Source organism: Haliotis rufescens, unplaced genomic scaffold (assembly GCF_023055435.1).
Source record: "Haliotis rufescens isolate VD_foot unplaced genomic scaffold, xgHalRufe1.0.p SCAF_13, whole genome shotgun sequence".
In the NCBI taxonomy this organism is placed as follows: Eukaryota; Metazoa; Mollusca; class Gastropoda; order Lepetellida; family Haliotidae; genus Haliotis; species Haliotis rufescens.
The window spans coordinates 19,613,469-19,635,358 of NW_025963813.1; the positions used below are offsets into that span (position 1 = coordinate 19,613,469).

Genomic DNA, 21,890 nt, shown 5'->3' on the forward strand with positions numbered 1-21,890 from the left:
TGCTAAGTGCACTAAATGTATTTTTCTAGAACAAATATCAGACTGCATAAACAAGTCACAACGTAGTTTTCAGTTTCAACACCGCAGACATGTGTGGTGTGATAGTCACGTTCAGTAAACATACTGATGATATTAGCATGCGTCAACTGCAGAGAGTACAGTTGACCGTCTGTGTGGTCAGAACTGTCTCCTGATCCAGAGTTCTGTACTTCCTTCTCTTAGAGGGGACACGAAGCGTGGTTATGATTGCGTAATCTGACATAATGTTCATTTCTGGTTACCACTGATTTCTCACGCGAGAACCCGGAAACCATTTAGTGTTTTTTAGCGAGGGATAACGAAACAGCCTCAAATATCAGGGAATTCTCACTGTGCGGGGCCATGAGGAGTATCATGTATACTGAACAAAACATATTTTTGTAATGAAGACAGAGCACACAACTTCCTGAAAAAATTCATGATCTCTAATTTATTATGTCCAGTATGTAAAAACGTAAGTAATATAGAGATCAGAGAGGAAAATGGCAAAAGTGGATGACAACATTCAAATATCCTTGACCTGATACTTTAAAATATGGCCTAACGATTCGGAATATTTAAAGGTGTATTAATTAATTCCCGTAAAACACAGTACATTTACACAATGTATAGACATTACAGCCATGTTGCAACTGGGAGAACCAGAAATGGTCATGGTACCCATGCAAGTGGTAAATCCAAAACCGGTCTTCTGCGTGACAAGCCAATGCTTGTTTTATTTGTTTGTTTGTTTGCTTGTTTGTGTAACGTCACACCCTCCATTCCAGCTATATGACGGCGGTCTGTAAATAATAGCATCTGGACCAGACAATCCAGTGAAAAAATATCATGAGCATCAGTCTAGGCAATTTGCATTCGATGACATGCATCACCCAAGTCAGTGAGGTGGTGAGTGAGTATGGTTTTACGCCGCGTGTAGCAATCTTCCAGCAATATCACGGCGGATACACCAGAAATGGACTTCACATAGAGTGCGAATGTTGGGAATCGAACCCGGGGCTTCGATGTGACATGCGAACGCTATAACCACTGGGCTACCCCACCACCCCACAAGTCAGCGAGCCTGACCACCCGATCCCGTTAGTCGCCTCTAACGGAAAGCATGGGTTGCTGAAGACCAATTCTAACCCGGAATCGTCACAGGACACAACGCTTCTAATTACAAAATAGGCTATTCTCCTGCTCCTATATCATAGGGAACAATTTCTTGTCATCCCGGTTGACGCGAGTTTCAATCGGCGATCTGTTTCAAAATCAATCACATGTTTTTCATCGCGTTTCTGCACTCCAGCCAACACGTCCTGAAGGTTGATACTTGTAGGTTGATGATTATAGTTACAGTGAGATGTTCAGTAACACGTGCACTCTGTGTCTCTTCCAGCCGGGGATCTGTCCCGATGTCCCTCCAACCTGTCCAGGAACCCCTACCTCAAAAGTTTCGGCGAGCTGTGTTACCAGTTTGTGCGGTATGAGAAGTACTGGGGAGCAGCGAACAGAGATTGTAGGCAGCGGGGAGGACACCTGGTGGTCGTCAAGAACATGGACACACAGCAGTTCATCATGAGGTCCCTGAGAGACCTCCGTTGGAGGACAAATGGCGTCTGGATTGGTGCCAATGACCTCTCAAGGGAGATGCGATGGGAATGGATCACAGGTAAATTGTCAGCAACAGCGTGAAGACCTCTCAGAGTAACAGCCAGCTTGTCTGTCTGCATTGTCTGAAGCTGCTTCGTCCACATCCGCATGCTACTGATAACTGGTAACAGTATCTCTGCTCCCTATAAACGACTTTGATTTTGACGTGTCGCAACACAGAGCTACGGCTGTCCCATAGTGTTTTCCGGATTCGGAACATGGCGCACAAACAACCCTGCCATAAAGTACATGAGTCGCATTCCCACGGAAACTCAACACGATTCGCTTCCTAAAACACTTGCCTTCAAATATATGTATTTATAGCTTCTGTCATGCAAGGTTACGGATTGTCGGCCGCCATTGTTGAGCGCAGTGGCAGGTAAAAAATTCTTGACCGGTCCAGTTTGAAGTTAGGAAGTTAGTCATGTTGCATTTGTAGTTAGATCACGACGCATACACCTTGCTGAAGCATATAAAGTGCGATGTAGATTTGGCTCTATAAGGAGAACACTTTGGGACAGTCTTATAGCTCTGTGTAGCGACATGCCATCATCGTTTATAGGGAGCTGCACAGAGATACTGTAACCGCTGCTTAAGTGAAAGTAATGTTCCAGTCATACGTTCCCAATGCCTAGGTATATAAGGTACATGACACATTGTAGGTGAGCGAGTTGGCTTCAGCTACTGGGCGCCGAGTCAACCGAGCTGCCACATCTTGTGTATGGAGGACTGTGCTCAGATCCGACTGGATGATGGCGGCCGATGGCACGACTACAAGTGTGACGGTCTGGCGTTCCACTACAGCTATGTCTGCCAGTACAGTGAGTACCCACCTGCAGTTGGACACATTTCTCTTCTCTACACAAAATGAATACAATTATGATCAAGAAATGGATTGGTATCAACAATCTCGCCTGCTGTCGGTTCAAGTTTCGATGTTATTTCTACTTGTTAATCGTACGTCACATGTGAATCTGAAAGACGAACTCATTTATAAATTTAAAAGTACAATACGTAAGGTACGTTTCAGACTATTGCAGTACATGTTCGAGCTCTCGCAGTAATATAACATATTTAGTGGACATTTGTTATATGGTATCCTTAATAAGATCGGGACAGGGAAGAAAGTTCGTATGTGAAGAATGTCTTAAGTTCTATTTGTCACCAATAGGCGTCGTCGATAAACAGCCTTTCACAGACTAAAGATGTACAAACGTATTCTATAATCGTTATTAATGTCATCATGGGGACTGTTGCTGTACTTGGATCAAGACTAGATCAACCATGTAAATGTCCATATACATTCACAGAATTATTTCAAAGTGATTACATTTTCTTCCAGATATGGTACCCACCACAACCAGTACGACGACCACCACCACCACCACAACAACAACAACAACTACAACTACAACAACCACAACACCGACAACGACAGAATCAACAAGCACGACGAAGCCGACAACAGAGATTCCTCCAAATTCAACCATCACCTACGTGGTCATCAAACCCCTGGAGAAGAAGACGAACCTCCAGTCTGCCAACAAGATGAGGACCACGACAGCGGAGACCACCCAGTCGACCTTGACCTCCACCACAGAGAGGCCACAGGTCAATGTGATTGGTTAGTACCGTTTCATTGTTTTTTCCTCGGTGTTTAATTTTTTAATATTATTCTTTCCTGCACACCATCAATACTGACCGATACTAATGTTCTCATGAAAACATGTGGCGTCTCATTGGCACAGTTTTGTATGCCTGGAATACTGACCGACACATATGTTTTCGTGGAATCAATTCCCTACAATGGGTACAATGTGTGAAGTAATTTCTGGTGTCCCCCGCCGTGATATTGCTGGAATATTGCTAAAAGCGGAGTAAAACCATACTCACTCAATAATTTCTTTTGTATTTGTGCATGCAGGACAACTGAGTGAAGTAAAGAAGATTGAGCCAACCGAACCAGCTAAATGGACTACAGGTAAGCATCATCATGTGAAAATACATCATTTATGGTCACGTCAGTTGTACCAAATATGCACGCACACACACACACACACACACACACACACACACACACACGACATAGAGACGTGTATTGGCTATCAGAGGTCAAGGTGACACTCAGTTAATTATTTACCAACAATACTTTGATATAGTCAAGTACAAAGTGTTGCGTTGTCACTGCAGTGACAGAATACCTGTTAGCTGGTGTATCTGAGCTCGTCTGATAGTGTTTATGTTCTGTCACAGGTACAATGATCGGGCTCATCCTGGCTGTCCTGCTCGGACTTCTTATTGGCGTGTGTCTGGGCGCTTTCTTCTTCGTCAGACGGTGAGTAATCCTTTTTTTAAAATAATATCACGTGAGTGAGGGACTATGGTTTTACGCCTCTTTTAGCAATATTCCAGCAATATTAATTGAATTAAATTAAATTACACATTTATATACCGCAGGTGTCCAGGTACTAGTATCTGCTCAAATGCGGTTTATATTTGTTCCACGACCAGTGGATCCGTTTGCATTTCAGTTATCATTCTCAACTCCCTGGGGAGTATACAACCCAAGCTGCTCAGACGCGCTAGAAGGTTGTTACATCCACCTCACATATCGGGTACCCATTCCCTGCTGGGTGAACAGAGGCACATTTGAACTTATATCACGGCGGGGGACACCAGAAATGGGCTTCACACGTTGCACCCATGTAGGGAATCGAACCGGGTCTTCGGCGTGACAAGCGAACGCTTTAGCCACTAGGCTAACCCACCGTTCCTTAATCTGATTTGAACCTCCAATTGTGCCTGTCGCAAATAGTGAATCAATGATAAGATGTATTGTGACATGTACTGATGTCTCTTCTATTGGGGACGTCTAAGGCGTCACACATCGCTGAGTAGAGTTGCGTCCCTTGGGCATGCCAGAAACCTATGATTACTATGGGTTCAAATCGCAGTTCGCCCCTATTATGTTTCTAGGTTTGTCAGCACCGTACCCGTGCTGATGGGTTTTCTCCAAAGTGGTAAACAACTAAGGCCTGCATCACTTCGGGCTTTCCTCTCACATTAAGTTGACACGCCGTGATGTAACTGGAATACTGTTCATTGTTGAATGTTTTACCTCCATCCCTGATATACACTTAGGGCGCTATTCAAAATGAGATCATTTCACTAAAATATTTAAATAAAGCCTTATATGTTGCATATATACTATTTCTGTCTGTAGGCGCAAGAAGTCGGACCAAGAGGACCTGCCTAGAGTCGTCTACGAGAACCCTTACTATGGCGAAGTAACCCGACCGTTGACGGAAGGTCACGAAGATTCAGACGATGGGGAAAAGGCAACGGAAGTGAAATTCCTGGATGATGATATTCCAAAGAACCAGTACGACATCCCTCCCTCACTCAGTCTCAGCAACCCCACGTACGGGGCTAACGTCATGCTGTCTGGGATGGAGGGGGCGTACGATGTGGTGCGCACAAGGAAGGTCAGTGACTATGACTGTCCACCCAAGCCGTTTCCCTGCTGTGAGGCCATGAGCCCTGAAGGGGACCACGTGGAAAACCTGTACGAGAGTCTAGAAAATCTCCAGAACTTAAAAGCAGCTCTAGCTGAGAAAGAAGGCTGCTGTTCTGAGAAACCACCAGAGGAGGAGGAGCGATATGTAGTGATGGGCTCCATTCCAAGACAAAACAAGGAGCCATGAGTGGGCAACACTGCAATATATCTGGCCTAGGGCATTTGTGCTAAGACATATAGAAGAACCAGGGTTATTTTGATATCCACAGTCGTGTGTTCAAAACAACCTATCCCTAACATCGAATTATTTCCTATTTCATCTGGTAATGAAGGATGATGATTGCTTGTTAATGTACAAGGTGAATCGCATGTGCCAATGTCTTCCTGTGTACAGACTGTCAACTTACACACCACTGGACAAAGGGTGCGGGGTGCACAGTGGTCTGAGGCAGAGTTGTACGTCTTAGCCATACAAGGATCCGCTGATCCTTGATTCGTATTCCAGAACCCCGTGCACGACGGTATCACCACATCTGTGACATGCATCGCATCGAGCATTCGTGTCACGTCAAGCGGACACGGTATGAAATATCTGAAATACTGTGCAAGCTGCGTTAAACCACTTCACATTCTCTGACTCATTTAAAAACATGATAATCATTTTTCAAAAACAATACGAAAAGGATCGATAAACGACACCAAATCATAACAAAATTTCATATAGCGGAGTTATCATGATCATTGCAATGCTTGTGTGGAGAACATATTAACATGGGGTGACCATATTCATTCCGCTCAATCGTCTGTCCCTTTATGCCTTCTCTTGTCATTTCATCAAGACAAGATCCCTTCATAATTATGATACACAATCTTCATTGACTTGACCCTGTCCAGATGTTGGAGAACTAGTCACAACGTGTTCAAAGGCGCTGCAATTCATTGTGCAGGGTTGTGTTCCTGAGCTGTCAGGTTCTAATGATAGTGGGTTAGAACCTGGGATTCTCCTTGTTCATACTCCCAATCACCATATACCCTTGCCCTGCATTATACGTTCGTATGTAGGGCTACCCTACACCACATGTGGCCATACAGGACATAACTGAAGCGGCGCCATAACCCAACCACTCACTCATTAACACGGAAGTGTGTGTTGTTAGTTGTCACATGTATCTTTCATTCTATTGTTTGTCATCAAATGAACAATACAATAATGTTACTGTTTTTTGGTAAGTTCTGAAACCATACCGGGGCAACATTATTCAGTGATGTTTACGTACCATATAAATTAACCAGAACAATGTTCAATGACTAATATCTTGGCGAGTGTATATAATGTTAATTAAGAAAAACTGATTTCTAATATCTGGAACTTACCTACTTTCCTTAAGTAAGCTGCCTTCAAAGAAGTCCAAGCCCTTCTGGAGAGTTATATTCAGACGAAAAGACTCCGTGTCTCAGTGTAAACTGTACATCACTCTGTTGTCTAACAGTTGTCGCCAACACCGAATGTCTGGCGTGTTAATATCGCTGTAGCGATACAAGGGAGTATGATATGAGTCTGATTACATTTGAACATTATTTATGCATGTTGATAATTAGGCATCGAGATAATATAAATGGCAATGGGAGTAATTGCAGAATTGAACATGTTTGGAATGGTTACTGAAATTGTGCTTGTTGTCATATGTATAATATATTACAGTGCCGACGTTAAAGTGAAGTCTGTATTTATGATTATATTGTGTCTGTGTTGATGGCATGGTAAATCGCGGGTGATATCCAGATCTTCACGTGTTGTTCCATATGTAATTCAAAGGGACAATATAGCCATGCATTAAGAACTGTTAAAACCACAGGTGCGTCGATGCTTGGGTCTCCTGGACGCGACCCTGTCCTATTCCGTGTTGTCATTGCTTCTAAACATCCCCACACGGTAGCGGACTGTAAAAGTCCAGTTTCCACCCTTGCTGAACTAGGCTGGAATTTCTGGGCTCGATCCTAGCGCCACCAGTGACCATTACGAGTCCCTTCTATATCCCTCCTACTGACCAATCAGATTCCAATTCTCATATCACTTGCATTTGCGGAGCCCAGTCAGGATCTGCATTTTAATAAAACGGGTCTTACTTCAAAGTGCAACAAATCTTGTGAGCACCTTCATTCAAAACATCAAAAGATTTGAAAAATATCTGTAGATGCCGAGTTTGCGGCACACATACTTTCGACCGAAATTTGCACGGCAGTTTATGAACAGGATGTCGATTACGTCACGCGAATTTGATTGGTCTTTGCATAGATTTGTTAGTCCAGCCAAAATGTAACTCCATAATTCCAGCCTAGATCGGCAAGGGTGGAAACTGGACTTTTACAATCAGTTGACTCCCTTGCCTCGGGAAGATGAACATTTTTAGGCAGTCTTTCGGATTGCGAACATAATGTATATGTTATCGGTTTTGTTTGTATGTTGTGTGGATGAAGTGTCTTAGGATGACGCCAACTCGATACACCACTGACTTCGTTGGAAATAATCTCAAAATAATGTGTCACTGCCAGGAAATGTAGTGCCAAAGTCGGATCTCAGTGCAGGGGGATATATCTGAATCCTACTTTTATGACTTCCGGTGTCCGTTCGAGGAGCACCGTGTTCTACATGGCCCCTTTGCCTCTATTGTTTATTGTAATTACATTCAGGGTTAACACATTGATTGAATATCCCTTATCGATTGCCTTTACACGTGGAACTGCAAACGTTGTTCGCTGTCTGAGGAAATATGAACTGATGATGTAAAGTTAAATCAATATGGCTCTAGTCCGCAATAATGGCTCATGTCATAGTATTACTGTAAAGTAGAGCGATATATTGCGTGAATCCAACATTATTATTATTTTACAAACGTATGTTTATGACTATGCTGTAACCTGTCAACAAATATTGACTTCTTGTAGTGTGACACAGTCGACACATGTAACCATTATTTAAATTTAACATCACTGCAAACCAAGGTTTCAACTTTGTTGCATTAAGAAGAATGGGTTAATATTTAAAAAACCCAACTAATATCAAATTTTCACCGCGATAATTATTCATGAAACAATAGTAACTGTTTCAAACAATTACATGTATGGTTACACAAAATGGCCGAAAGTGCTATTGTGATTGTAAATTGACTGAAAAGGTCACACAAGAATGTAGATACTGAGACTAGTGCTTCTTATACGCATGCAATAGCATTACCATGTTTAACTGCCATAGCTTTTGTAAGCATGAGCCGTACTAAATGTGCAATTTGTATCTAGGAATTTAAACAAGTTTCTTTAGGTGTATCTTATTGTAATATGTGTAAAAAGTCATCGTATTGTACATAGCATGTATGAATATATTATATTTTTTGTCAAAGTGCATGTGATTATGTCAATTTGTGACTGGTGCATTATGAACAAGAAGTTTGGCAAGAAACAAATCATTCATCGAACAGCGCAAAGGTCGTGAAGATGCTGACACTGTTCGCATGTGTGACAGATAAAGACATTTCAATCCTAAACAACTCAAAACGTCATGGATGCAACGTATACCTTTTCCAGAGAAATCGGGCGTTGTGAGGCACGTTTCTATCTACTGTTTTGACAGTGTGGTCGAGTTGCTGGGTGGTATGTGACGGTGTGCTTGTGCATAATATCCATTAGTACAGATGCATATTCATGTGGATGCATTTACCCCCAATATCATATACAGCACAAAGCAAGTGATACAGTTTAATACATTGGAGTACACACTGCGATGCATCTTCACAAATCGGTCCCATTATTTTGACAATCAATTCGAAACTGTTATACCTTTACACGGTTCGACAAAATATGTGACGCGTTTGGCGAAATACTATGGGGTATGCATTCGCTTTGAGCAACAGTTGTGTATTTCTTCTCAATTTAATGGTAGTAAAAATGACATTACTGTCGTGAAAAAATCTCTGCATGTGACCAGTTAATTATCCACGGCCAGTCTTGACTTACATTTCATCATACACGTCTTTTCATTATATATACCATTGTTTTTATTTTCAGTTTATTCCATGGATATCATACAGTGCTTTGTGTATGTAGAAGTACCTATTGTCTTTAGTAATGGGCGAAACAGGTCCCCGTCATTGTAAATAGCATCTTTGTGTTGTTCCAAGGTATACAAATTTATCATTGATAGTAAGATTTTGTATTAAACTTGCAAGGCTTTGAAACGACATTGTTTTATTTATTTGTGAAGTGTATCTATTGCGACTAGAACAGGATCTGCCAGAATGCACCTGACCCGGGATGATACGGGTTAGAGTAGGTCTTCAGCAACCCATGCTTGCCGTAAGAAGCGACTAACGGGTGGTCAGGCTTGCTGACTTGGTCGATGCATGTCATCGTATCCCAATAGCGTAGATCGATGCTCATGATATCAATCACTGGATTGTCTGGTCCAGACTCGATTATTTACAGACCGCCGTCATATAGCTGGAATACTGTTGAGTGCGTAGTTAAACAACAAACAGTACACACCTAGGATATGAAAATGTATACTTTGTTGCGGTTTGCAGTGACAACACAGCGACCCATTTTGCCATCATGATTATGACAAAGATGTTTCTGCTGCAGACACACACACATTAGTAACAGATTTCCGCATGGATGGTTGTTTGTTTGTTTGTTTGTTGTGTTACGCCGCACTCGGCAATATTCCAGCTATATGACGGCGGTCTGTAAATAATCGAGTCTGGACCAGACAATCCAGTGATTGCTATCATGAGCATCGATACACGCAAATGGGATTCGATGACATCAACCAAGTCCGCGAGCCTGACCACCCGATCCCGTTAGTCGTCTCTTACGACAAGCACAGTCGCTTTTTACGGCAAGCATGGGCTGGATAGTTGTTGGAGATGCATGCAGAAATATGTTGCCTGGTTGTGTATTCGGCTCAGTGTAAGTCCTGTAAGTGTTGCAAGGGCGGTCGGGTAGCCTAGTGGTTAAAGCGTTCGCTCGTCACGCCGAAGACCCGGGTTCGATTCCCGACATGGGTACAATGTGTGAAGCCCATTTCTGGTGTCCTCCGCCGTGATATTGCTGGAATATTGCTAAAAGCGGCGTAAAACCATACTCACTCACTGTAAGTATTGCAGTTGATACATGCAAACTGTTAAGGGTGTAATATACATCCCTAACAGTTAGTCTCAGAACGTTTCAGCCGCCCCTGGTATACCGTCACACTTACACGACAGAGTTACAGCAGATAGGCACTGGTTTCTTCCCATGTGTAAACCTAGATGGACTGTTTTAACCCTTTCTCCTTTAACAGAGACAACACAATAGGTGTAAGAAATGACTGTGTCCCCGCTGAGAACAGTTCAGGATGTCTCGTTTTGCCCTTTCCTCTTGGGGCTGATATGAGATGTGGTGCTTACGGCTGTTGAACTCGCTGCCATTAACCTTTCAAAATAATGTACTCAAAGCAAATGGGCTGCTAATGGGTTTACACCATCAGTAGAAATAAGAGTGGTTATTGCTTTCTAGAGGACAGTTGTAAGTAGCAAATAGACAAGGTCTGGGGCCACGGCAATAGCATGGTACCAAGGAATATTGAATCGCCCCAGTGTTGCATGATACCTTGAAAATCATCGGTCATTTCGCATCGGGTGTCATTACGCAAATCACTTTAATGCTACGTGGTGAGGTGAGGTGAAATGGGGCTTAACGTCGCGATCAAGAATATTGCACTTACAAAGCGACGTGCATGCACGTGTATGTGTGTGTGGCTGCTTGTACTTGTCCGGACTAATGCCGATTTTATAGTTCTAGTCCACTGAGATACCATGCCGCAGTATACGAGCCGACCAACCCGTGTTTTAGCTCCTAAATGCCGAGCGCCAGGCAGGGTAACGAAGAGTACCTTCTTTTAACGTCTTTTAGTATGATGCGGCCGGGAATCGAACCCCAGACCTTCTGCTTTACCACTAGACTACGGAGACGGTCTACAGTAAAAAGGGAATTGCGAGCTTTTCATAATCACATGAGTAGGTCCATATTCCTACATGGTGATGTATATTTCCTAAATATATTAAAAAAGGGTAGAAGAGACATTGTTGGCTTAATACAACCGCACACTATGGTATCACACACTTAGTTGTGAATTCTACTAATTATAGGGATTTGTCGGTGACAGGCTTGGGCCATGGCGTGTCATCGTATCCCTTCACCGTTGAAAGTTGTACATAACATCAACCACTGGATTGTCTGGTCCAGACTGGATTAACATGTGTTTGTTTGTTGTTTAGCGCCGCACTCAGCAATAGTTCAGCTATATGACGGCGATGTGTAAATAATCGAGTCTGGATCAGACAATCAAGTGATTGATATCATGAGCATCGATCCACGCAATTGGGATCGATGACCAGCATCAACAAAGTCAGCAAGCCTGACCACCCGATCCCGTTAGTCGCCTTTTACAGAAAGCATGGGTTGCTGAAGAACTATTCTACCCCTGATATTCACGGGTAGACTTGATAAACAGGTCCCGGTCATATATCTGTAATATTACCGAGTGCGGATTTAAACCACAAACAAGTTACGAAATAATGATTGTTAGATATGTTTTTTCAAGTGGCCTTGCTAGCATGGATTTCTTCCAATCAATCTCCAGACCATTTTGCAACGTGGCAATAAAACTCGTCTCGAACAGTGACGTCTGTTCCGTTGTTTGTACACACCATAAACCGAACCCTGAGGAATGTCAGTCCTACACCTCTGTTGTGAAATATTCTAAAATGACGTTTATTTACTTTATGAATACAGTCACCTGTCTAGAGGAAAACTTTAACTTGAAGACCATATGTGACCCAATCAATCAGCTTTCATTGCTTTTGTGATACCCCTGCGTGTATTCTATTGACATCTGGGAACTTTGTTCTTAGATTCCTTTGAATTAATATATACAAGTTACACGTATAATTCTCATCTGCGCCCCTCACCGCGGCTAAAACGTGGTTAATCGACAGCATCAACATTTAATAAAATTAAGAATATTGATATACTACTCAAAAGAAGTTAAAGAACACCCGAATTGTTAATCCGTCATGCCAAACCCAATTCTTTCATGTTACTAAATGTATATTGGCGTGACAGATTAATTACTTTAATATGAAAGAATCGGGTGTTCTTTAGCTTCTTTGGGGAATTATATATCTCGAAAACAAAATGGAAAAGTACACACCACAAGCTGTCGCACTGCAGACACAGGAACGAGTTCAGTGCTGGGACGTATACACGGTGACGGGATAACTAATGACCTTCATCAACAAATGAGTTTAGATGCTGAAGTTAACATATCTTGGAAGTCAAAAACCCATTTTCCTCCCATGCCCCATCACAACATGGCTGCAGATGTATCCAACACACACGCACACGTCATTCAGTGCTTCGGTGTGTGGCTTGTACAGTCTGACTGCAGCATTCCATAACGTCTTTTTGTACCAATACACAAAAAGTATTTGGAAAAACACCAAAATGCAAAAATTCCTTTTTGTCTTGTTCTTAATGGTCGCATTCCGACGAAAATTCCAACTGAGAAGTGCCTTGGCCACACCAATGGTTTATTTTAAAAAAATCAGTATGTTCCTTCGAACAAGTGCAAGAAATTCATAACTCGGATCGAATCGCACATTCTACAGAACAGGCTAGCATATTAATTATTTAATAAGTGGAAGTGCAAGATACCTTGAAGAGTTATCTCCCTTAAAGAAGCTGGAGAGTCAATGAAGCGCGCGACACCTTCACCTTCGTAACCAACCGGCAACAACGCTGCTGGTCTGTCCATGAACCAAAATATTTTCCCTTCCGCCCAGGCCTTACTGTAATCATGGTCGTAAATGAAGCACGTGTTGTCTTTTCCCTGGTTGATCTCCCATCTTACTGGGGCTCCTTTTCAATTCAAAAGCAGTTGTTTGTTTCCATCAAAATCATATATTTTCTTAAACTTGGCATGAGCGTATATCGCTGCCACCAGCGAGGGCGTGGTCGGCTATTACGGGAACCCAAAGTAGTGCTAGCAATGACTGATGTGGACACCACGTCCTCGTGGACTAAACTATACTTAAATTAATATTTAAGTACTGTCGGAAAAGCTAGAAAACTGCTTTTCTGGCTTCATTTAATAAATACGAGTCATAGGACTATAAAGAGAGCATACATCAAAATAACGCGAATTGCCCTAATCTAGCCTGTCCTCGCTGACACTGTGATTACCCTTAAAATGTACTTTTACAGGTAAAATGATGATAAACTTAGAAAATATTCGTGTGTTGTCATGCATGTATGAAATGGCATATAACCTGAGGTAATTACCTAACACCTGCCCCGAGGTGATGACATCACACCGTCCCGTGCGTTCTCCCAGGTACAAATGTCACCGAGATGGGGGTGGTCTTTAAATATTGCTGTTACTGTATTTAATTGACATGCGTTGAAGAGGTAGCAATTTAGGATATGTACTGCATAATGTTTGCTTGGAAACATGATGGACTAGTTAAGAGCTATGAAAAGGGATGAGTATTGGAAGGTTGCGGTTTTGGAATCCAGGAGTATTTGTTGTTCTACAGATGGTTTCTTGGGGTAGCATTTATCTCCGCTGATGACGTATATGAATCTGTACTTTTGAATGTTGTGTTATGTCTTGCCACGAACCCTGTACATTTAGCCAAAATAGACACAACAGGGTTGAGCTCACAATGTCTGACTGCCGTACGTAAGACAACCTAACCGTGATGTGCCGCCAGCATATGTCTTGTACTTTACTGGTTTCTTATTCAGCCGAATTTTTTCCATGAGTTGAACTTTTGTATCATATGGTCTGAAGTCGACCAATGTCAAATATTCCTGTATGGTCGCCTTCAGACTGCTCATGGTTTGGACGACAGTATCTGATTCCCGGACGTTATATTAACTGACTTATCCATGACAATCACACTGACGTTTAAAATGGGCAATAGCTGAAGTTCCAACCAGTCTATGAACACATCACCTCCTATAATTTCCTTATGAAAATCTCCAGTTTTCTTTTTCGCCTCGAAAACATCCATCAATAAGCCCCATGTCATGGGTTGCAGCGTGCAAAACAATGACACGATTACCTTTACCTGATGGTACCATGGGTGCTTTTTGTCTATCTGCGAATAGCCACATGTAGTCAGTGGAATGATTCACCAAAGTAAATTATCTGGATGCCCCGACTGTGTTAGTTATGAATGGTTCGGAGATAATGTGACCTCATAGACAGGATGGAATATTTTCCCCTGAAAAGTGCCAGGTCATCGCCACGCGCAGTGTATCGAAATCCCATCTCTTGGAGAGCAATAGTGCAGTCCGGGAAACATTAATTCCTCCCAAATTCTACAAGTCAGGGTTACCTTCTGCTAAAAAAGCTTGTACACTATACGCCTCATCACCCTGCATCAAAGCTGTCTTAATCCTTTTACGCCCCTGTTTTGTTTTTGAGACCACCCCTATACCTGTTTTGTTTTATCATACCGTAGACTTGGTATGAATTGAAAACACCATAGCTTGGGCAGTTCGGTAATTCACCCTATCTTAATTAATAAATGGTTTCCCTCTATCTCTCTAAAGGTTAAAGAACTTGTATGCATTTCCAAGTACAGATTCCATGTCGTGTACCTTGGTTATGGCTATGTAAGTGTAGTGTAACATGCATCATGGGCGCAATGTTAACAATAAACGCAGCGTCATTTTGTCATTTTAGAAGATGCACGTCTAGAATTTTCTCAAAATGATTTTTGAGTGTGGAGTAGATGTTTTATGAGGCTACCTAATTATCATTGTAACGGAGTCACGTGCAGATATTTCTATAGTCCGTTTCAGACTGATATCATTGGATGAATATATGTGAACTTCGTTCGAATGTCTCCTGTAAACTTGTCGATAGGACTCCTTGTGACTGAAATACTTCAAACCACAGGTAGGGCGATCGGTAGTTATTCGATATTTCAATAACAGTCGGTGAAAAATTATATCCCTTTTTAACAGGCAAAAATCAGTTCTAGCATTTCTGACAGTACTTTAGTTCATGATTGGAGTTTTAATTTGGGAGTGATTTTCATGCATTCGTTCAATCACATTTTCGTCCTGTAGAATAAACACGAAGTATTTCTTGTGGTTATGTAGACATTACAAGATCTGTTGTATTTGGAATTGACCTTTCGTGCCTATTATCAATATTACAGATGTATGATGGACATTGAAGTTCGAATCAAGTATAAAGAAATCGGTTTCACCAAGCCCTATCAGATTAGTTTGGTCACATGCATATCAATCAGCTTGGATCAACTTTTGGAAGTTTGATCTGGCATCCAAACCAAGGGGAATTGGTCCATTGTTCGGAAATCATGTTCAACCCTTATTAACATCCAGATGTGAGAAGGTATCCAGTGCTAATGATTTGTTTGTTGTTTAACACTGCAGTCAGCAATATTCCAGCTATATGACGGCCGTCTTTAAATAATAGAGTCTGGACCAAAAGTGATTAATATGGTACTAGCACAATGGTCCCCGAGAGCCTTCTCAGTGGCAGGGTGTTACTGCTACATCAGTGTTTTCTATTCGTTTCAGTAGCATAAGAAAAATAAGTATATTTGACCAAACACCATCTTCCCAAGGCAAGGGAGTTAACTGACTATTGAAGTCCAGTGCCCACCCTTGCCGAACAAGGCTCGAATTATGGAGTTATATTTCAGCTGGACTAACGAGCCAATGTTTAGTCCTATCAAAATCGCGTAACAAAATCGTAATCCAGTTTGTCAACGGATGTGCAGGATTTGCAAAGCATGTGTACTACCAACAGATATTTTCCAAATATTATCTTACTAATCTCAAGGTGATCATGATCATATAGTATCACAATATAGATTTTGATTATCGATCATCTTTACTGGGCGCTACCCTATTGTTTGAAGCAAATGCAAGTGATATGACAGGTGGAGTCTTATTGGTCAATAGGAGGGACACAGAAAGGAAATAACTCTTATTAACCACTGGTGGCGCTACGTTCGAGACCAGAAATTCCGGCCAAGTTCGGCAAGGGTGGAAACTGGACTTTTACAGTCAGTTAACTCCCTTGCTTTGGGAAGATGACCAAACACTTCTAGAAACAAAAAATAATGATCAGCAGTTGACCCCTTGATTGATTAGCGAGGAAATCCAAATGGCTGATCATGTGTTAGAGCAGTCTTGAAATAAAATTGTAATCTTGGATAAAACATACAATTAGAAAAAGTATTGTGATGCATCTTGTTCAGATTTCAGCCCTGCACTACACCTGTTAAAGCAATATGACATCCCATAACTTTGGTTGAACATGGAATAACAAAGGTCAAAACTGCAATAAAAGTGTTTACTGCCTTTGCAAGATACATCGCTAATCAAAGGGAGGCTACTCGTCACCCTCTTCTTCCTCCTCGTCCTGGTTGATCTGGAAGTATCTCAGTTCAAAGGCCTCTTTAGTACTGGCCACCACTCGGAGCCAGTCTCGGAGGTTGTTCTTCTTCAGGTACTTCTTTGTCAAGTATTTCAGATACCTAGAAAAGAAGCAATGACAGAAGTTTAGATTGTGTGAAGTATTACATCGAGACCAGCAGCATTAATGAGACAGGTAATGAGCATAGACTTGCAGTCAGCACAAATCACAATACAATATTGCAAACAATGATCCATGTACAAAGACAAAGACAAGCTACCACCCAAATGAGTCAAATTTTGTTGCCTCTTACCACCAGCATAGGTTGATGACATTCTATGGTGGCATCACCACGTTCTGAATTTCACATCTGAGGAAAATGATAATTTGTGGTCTGCTCATTAACGTATTTACAAATGCAGGCCTGCAACTTTGAAGATGGGCTACTTATATTTCAAAGTCAACAACCAATCTGGCTTGTTTGGAGTGAAAATTATTACAGATAGCTAATTGTAACCACCCAGTAATTCAGATATATTATAGAGAATTGAGTGTCATTTTTCTCTTGCTTCCAAACATGAAAATTTCCACAAACTATACTCTCAGTCCATAACGAATACTGTTTTCTCAGTCATAGAACCAAGAATCTCAGTTACTTAAACAGTTCCATGATAACTGATCAGGTATTGGATATAAAACAAATACGTCTGGATCGAGGAGTATGCAGGACAGGTTAGTGCTACGAACATACCTCTTTGAGAAGGGGATTTCAGAGGTAAGTTCAATCTTGTTCTTCTTCCTTTCAAGGGTGACATTGTTACCAAAGTTGTTTGTTTTGCCATCAACCTTGATTCTTTCATGGAGGTATTTTTCCTGTCAACACACAAGCCATGACATGGCGGTACAGATTAGGGAAGATGGCCCTAATCAGATTAGGGAAGGCGACCCTAATCCCACAGCATGTGTTAGTACATTCAAATGCTTACAATAGCATCATTCATTAAACTCATCTTACCGACTTGTGAGTCATAACCATCAGAAAATTGGAACAGAATTAGGTACTAACAAACTTAACTGCTGCTACAAACTCTGAACAGTCAAAGCGATTGGTTATTTCAAACATTTCTATTTCTTAACAATACTTCACTTTGATCTACTAAGGTAGGACTTGTAAACTGGAATTAGTTTCCTGAGCTTCTAGCATAGACAGTGGAGGGACTCTGTTGTACTTACGAAGCTGGCTACATCCATGATGCCATCTTCAACAGGGTGTGTGCAGTCCACCATATAGTGGAGGGTGACTCGCTTCTTGCGGCCTTTGCCCTTCCCCTTCTTTACGGGACCTTTGCTGCGTTTTGTAACTTTCTGAAGTCAAATGTTAAAAATGTTTAACACAGCAGTCATCAATAATCCATCTAGATCACAGTGACAGTGCCCTGTTAATAATCGAGCAAACGAGTGTCAAACCATAAGCAGGCCAATGATCCACATCACGGCACTACCTTGGGCAAAGCATGATGAATACCATTACTGGTAGCAAAGCAACAATATTTGGTTTTGGTTTGTTGTTGAACGCCGCACTCAGCAATATTCCAGCCTAATGACGGCAGTATGTAAATAATCGAGCCTGGACCAGACAATCCAGTGATTGACATCATGAGCATCGATCCAAGCGATTGGGATCGATGAAATGCATCAACAAAGTCAGCGGGCCTGACCACCCGATCCCGTTAGTTGCCTCTTACGACCAGCATAGTCACCCTTTTACAGCAAGCTTGGGTTGCTGAAGACCTATTCTACCCCGGATCTTCACGAATAGCAAAGCAACAATACAAAATTGTAAACAGCATAGGTACAGAAATCATCAAAGATGATGAGTAGTAAATGTCTACCAAAATAAGCATGCTACATTAACATTTCTAAGATTTCTGAAATTGTCTCTTGTAATAATTGGTTAATTTGCACATCCATTTCATATAGTCTGTGGAAAACGCTTTCTCAAAAAAAAGTGTTGGTTGGAAAAAAAAAAGATCCAGAATTCTTGAACAAGTCTTAAGTGAGTGAGTATGGTGTTACGCCGCTTTTAAAAATATTCCAGCAATATCACTCGGGGGACACCAGAAATGTGCTTCACACATTGTACCCATGTCACGAATTGTACCCATGTCACGAATCGAACCCAGGTCTTCAGGTGACGAGCGAATGCTTAAACCACTAGGCTACCCGACTGCCCCGATAAATCAACTGCACTGATGGTTAAAACTTTAGTTACCCCAAATGAAACATCTCAAATTAAATATCCACTGAGGAATGATATATGACCTGATTGAGGTATGACACTTTGAACAGTGTATTATATGAGACATGGGTCTTCCCCGACCTGATCAGTATCATTACCACAGTGAAATATTTCTTCAGATATCTGAAATAATTTCTGAATTGTGGAACAGAAATTAGCTCATGGCTTCAAAATTTATATTAACGGGTTTTTTTTCACCTGCTTCAGTCTTGAGCATTGACCAACTTATGATTAAATTTGGTAACCTCAAATGAAGTTCATTAAAACTGGTCTTGTTCAATGTAAGGCAACTTGGGTGTTTGGAAGAAACCAGGATGCTACCACAAGTAATGTCAATATTAACAAAGTTTCAAGTAGATTTGACTCACTTGCACTGATAACGGAACCAGCAAATAAGTTTTTATGCTTAATCTTACGTCATCACACTGTGAGCAATGATAAAATACCTTGGAGTTTCAGCAAATAATAAAAAAAATGAACCATATCTAGTGATGTTTTCCAGTGTTTCCGTTCTCCAGTATATGCCGGCTTTTGGCTGGTAAAAAATGTCAAAGACTGGTAAATGTTTAGTGTGACGGTCCCAGTGTCCGGTAGAAAGAATGTTAGAAAAAAAATAACTTCAACTGAGTCTCTGTCTGCAACAAGGTGTTAAAACTTTGTTCACTCAACTCTAAAACCAGTCTGTTTCTCTTCCACACAGAAAGGAAATCAGTTTTCTAAAAATAAACTGGATTCGACTCGTTTCGTTTCATTCAGATTGCATCTTTTTATCTTTGGTATCTAGACACAACAAAGCTATAGTAATCAAGTAACAGATTTATCGATATTTTCCGAATGAGTTCAGAACCACATGCACACACATGCGCAGTGATGACTTCGCATGCCATTGGCTAAATTGCATATCACTATCACGTGACTGAACTTTTCGCATGTTTAACAAACACGCTTATTCTGAAAACAGAACAGACTGGCCTAATGCAAGCCTTTGGTGAGCTTGAGATATTGTTTTTTAAAATAATATAGATCTAGAAATGCTACCACAAATGCAAAAGGTGCATGACAAAATATTTTTGGGCTCCATGTGCTGTCATCGAAACCTACGGAGAGCTATTGCAATGCGGTCACTTTATGTGTAAATATCATATGTATTGTCATGCAACTCACTGTTGCAGTTGTATGTATATAATTATGCAAAACAATATTAAAGCGCCCCAAATACTTGCATTAAGCTGTTCTTTTCCCTTTCTGAAAATGCGAGTTGGTTTACAAACAAGAGGAAAGTCTTGTGACATATGCAAATTAGCCTGTGGCAGTGGAGCTATGCTAAGTCACCACTGCCCCGGAGTGTGATCCAATATGCAAATAGTAATAGTTTTTCATGTTTCATGATATTTTCTCAATGGAACTTTAAATACTTACACACTCTAAGACATGTTTATCTAAATAGATAGGCTCGTCAAAAATGAAACAGATGAAATACACAATATTTATGAAAGACAATATGAATCTCGGCATGATAATGCAAATTTTTAACTTAACCTGCGACTCATTGCAAAGATTGCAATCGTTTGACATCACAAACGGCGTGTTTCATGGTGTGAAAGTTACATATGCGGATGCATGTTGGGTGCAGGCTTTTCAAAATTCATGTGCAGGCTTCATCGATAAATTTTGCGGTACATAACATCCCAGATTTCCTGAAGACAGTCTGTCTACCCTTACTTGTCTTGACAAAGTCCTGAACCCATCACACTTCCCAGATTTACGCGAAGAATTGAATAACTATGTAAGGGATTCCCTTTATCAGCTGACTACCCATTTCAGTCCTGTGATTGGTCCAATAAATAATGACGTCACATATATCATAGATGGCGACCGGGCCAAACCGTGATTTCGCCAGCTACAAAACTACAGTTGTGGGAATTGGTACACACACACTTAAACAAAACTGTCGGGTTATCATGGCTGATTATGAGTATATTTATCCAGATTTGGCTGTTTTCGCGGCTGTAGCCATGATGATACCAGTCAGCAGCGTACCAGCCGAATGCGGCTTCAGTCTACAAAACCGCATACATACGGCAAGTCGTAACCGCCTTTGCCAGCGGAGATTAAATGATCTTGAACATGCATTCTGGTGAAAAAACACAATCTACAGTTCAGAAATAAAAAAAAAAGTAAACTCTGATCGAAAGGTATGTTTTTATACAGTAACATGGGGGGCCGTTCGAAAATGATAAGGATCCGTTATTAGACCGGGTGACAAAAAAGCTTACTGAAACACTGGATTTCGAAATTTGCCCGCAAAGGGGACTTATGGAAGCCTGGATATATGCCATACAGTGTCAGTTTAAAAAAAGATTCGTTTTTTTCTCTTCACCCAATTTCTGAATTGTTGGTTTGGTATCCAAATGTTTAACTTTTGATTGCACTGCAGTTAATCTTATGCCGATTTCACCTCGTGTGAGACATCTAACCTGTTAACACTGTCTAAGGAGTCATGTGCACGTGTTAGGACTAGGCCTACTTTATTCTGGCATTATTACAAACGCGTGAACCTTTCCATGACAAAATACAGACAATGATATCAAGCTCATGTCCAATATTAAGTAAAATGTGTTGAAAGATAACAGGGCAGGAGAGATTTTTCGTAAATGCAAAAAATATTGCCGAGCCACAGAAACTCACTCCTGGCATGATGGCGGCCTTGAGTCAAAGAGGAGGGCACGTGGGTCTCTTCACCGGAACTTGAGGGTGAGGTGCAGTTTGTTAGCATTTTTACTTTCAACACCAAATTATGAGAAATTACCTAGTTTGCACAATTTCAGGGGTAAAAACAAAATCTCTATGTGCTTTTATCGAAAAGTCAGTGAAGGCTGGTTTGTCGATGTCTTCGCGTTTGC

The 21,890-nt window shown here is 41.3% G+C and overlaps 2 protein-coding genes across 2 annotated transcripts in view; one reads left to right on the top strand and one right to left on the bottom strand.

Annotated features, from left to right (window-relative positions):
- Positions 1 to 9,426, top strand: part of LOC124132266 — a 39,161-nt gene extending 29,735 nt beyond the window's left edge. The window contains exons 2-7 of the mRNA XM_046496110.2: positions 1,421 to 1,693; positions 2,337 to 2,495; positions 3,017 to 3,298; positions 3,599 to 3,655; positions 3,928 to 4,009; positions 4,898 to 9,426. Of these exons, the coding sequence (XP_046352066.2) occupies positions 1,421 to 1,693; positions 2,337 to 2,495; positions 3,017 to 3,298; positions 3,599 to 3,655; positions 3,928 to 4,009; positions 4,898 to 5,378 (1,334 nt within the window). The 3' untranslated portion in view covers positions 5,379 to 9,426. The remainder of the gene's footprint in view (positions 1 to 1,420; positions 1,694 to 2,336; positions 2,496 to 3,016; positions 3,299 to 3,598; positions 3,656 to 3,927; positions 4,010 to 4,897) is intronic.
- Positions 9,427 to 16,611: 7,185 nt separating this feature from the next.
- LOC124132267 (60S ribosomal protein L22-like) lies at positions 16,612 to 21,814 on the bottom strand. The gene is made up of 4 exons (XM_046496111.1): positions 21,676 to 21,814; positions 17,922 to 18,053; positions 17,440 to 17,561; positions 16,612 to 16,809 (listed from the first exon to the last, which is right to left on the bottom strand). Exons 1-4 carry the CDS (start codon positions 21,682 to 21,684, stop codon positions 16,665 to 16,667), a joined length of 408 nt encoding a protein of 135 aa, XP_046352067.1. The 5' UTR covers positions 21,685 to 21,814; the 3' UTR covers positions 16,612 to 16,664.
- Between the last annotated feature and the right edge of the window lie 76 nt (positions 21,815 to 21,890).

Excerpts from the sequence above, each read along its gene's own strand:
- LOC124132267 (XM_046496111.1), bottom strand. Across the intron at positions 17,562-17,921 it reads TCATGGATGTAGCCAGCTTC|GAAAAATACCTCCATGAAAG; the intron begins GTAAGTACAACA and ends GTGTGTTGACAG. Across the intron at positions 16,810-17,439 it reads GAAATCCCCTTCTCAAAGAG|GTATCTGAAATACTTGACAA; the intron begins GTATGTTCGTAG and ends CTTCTTTTCTAG.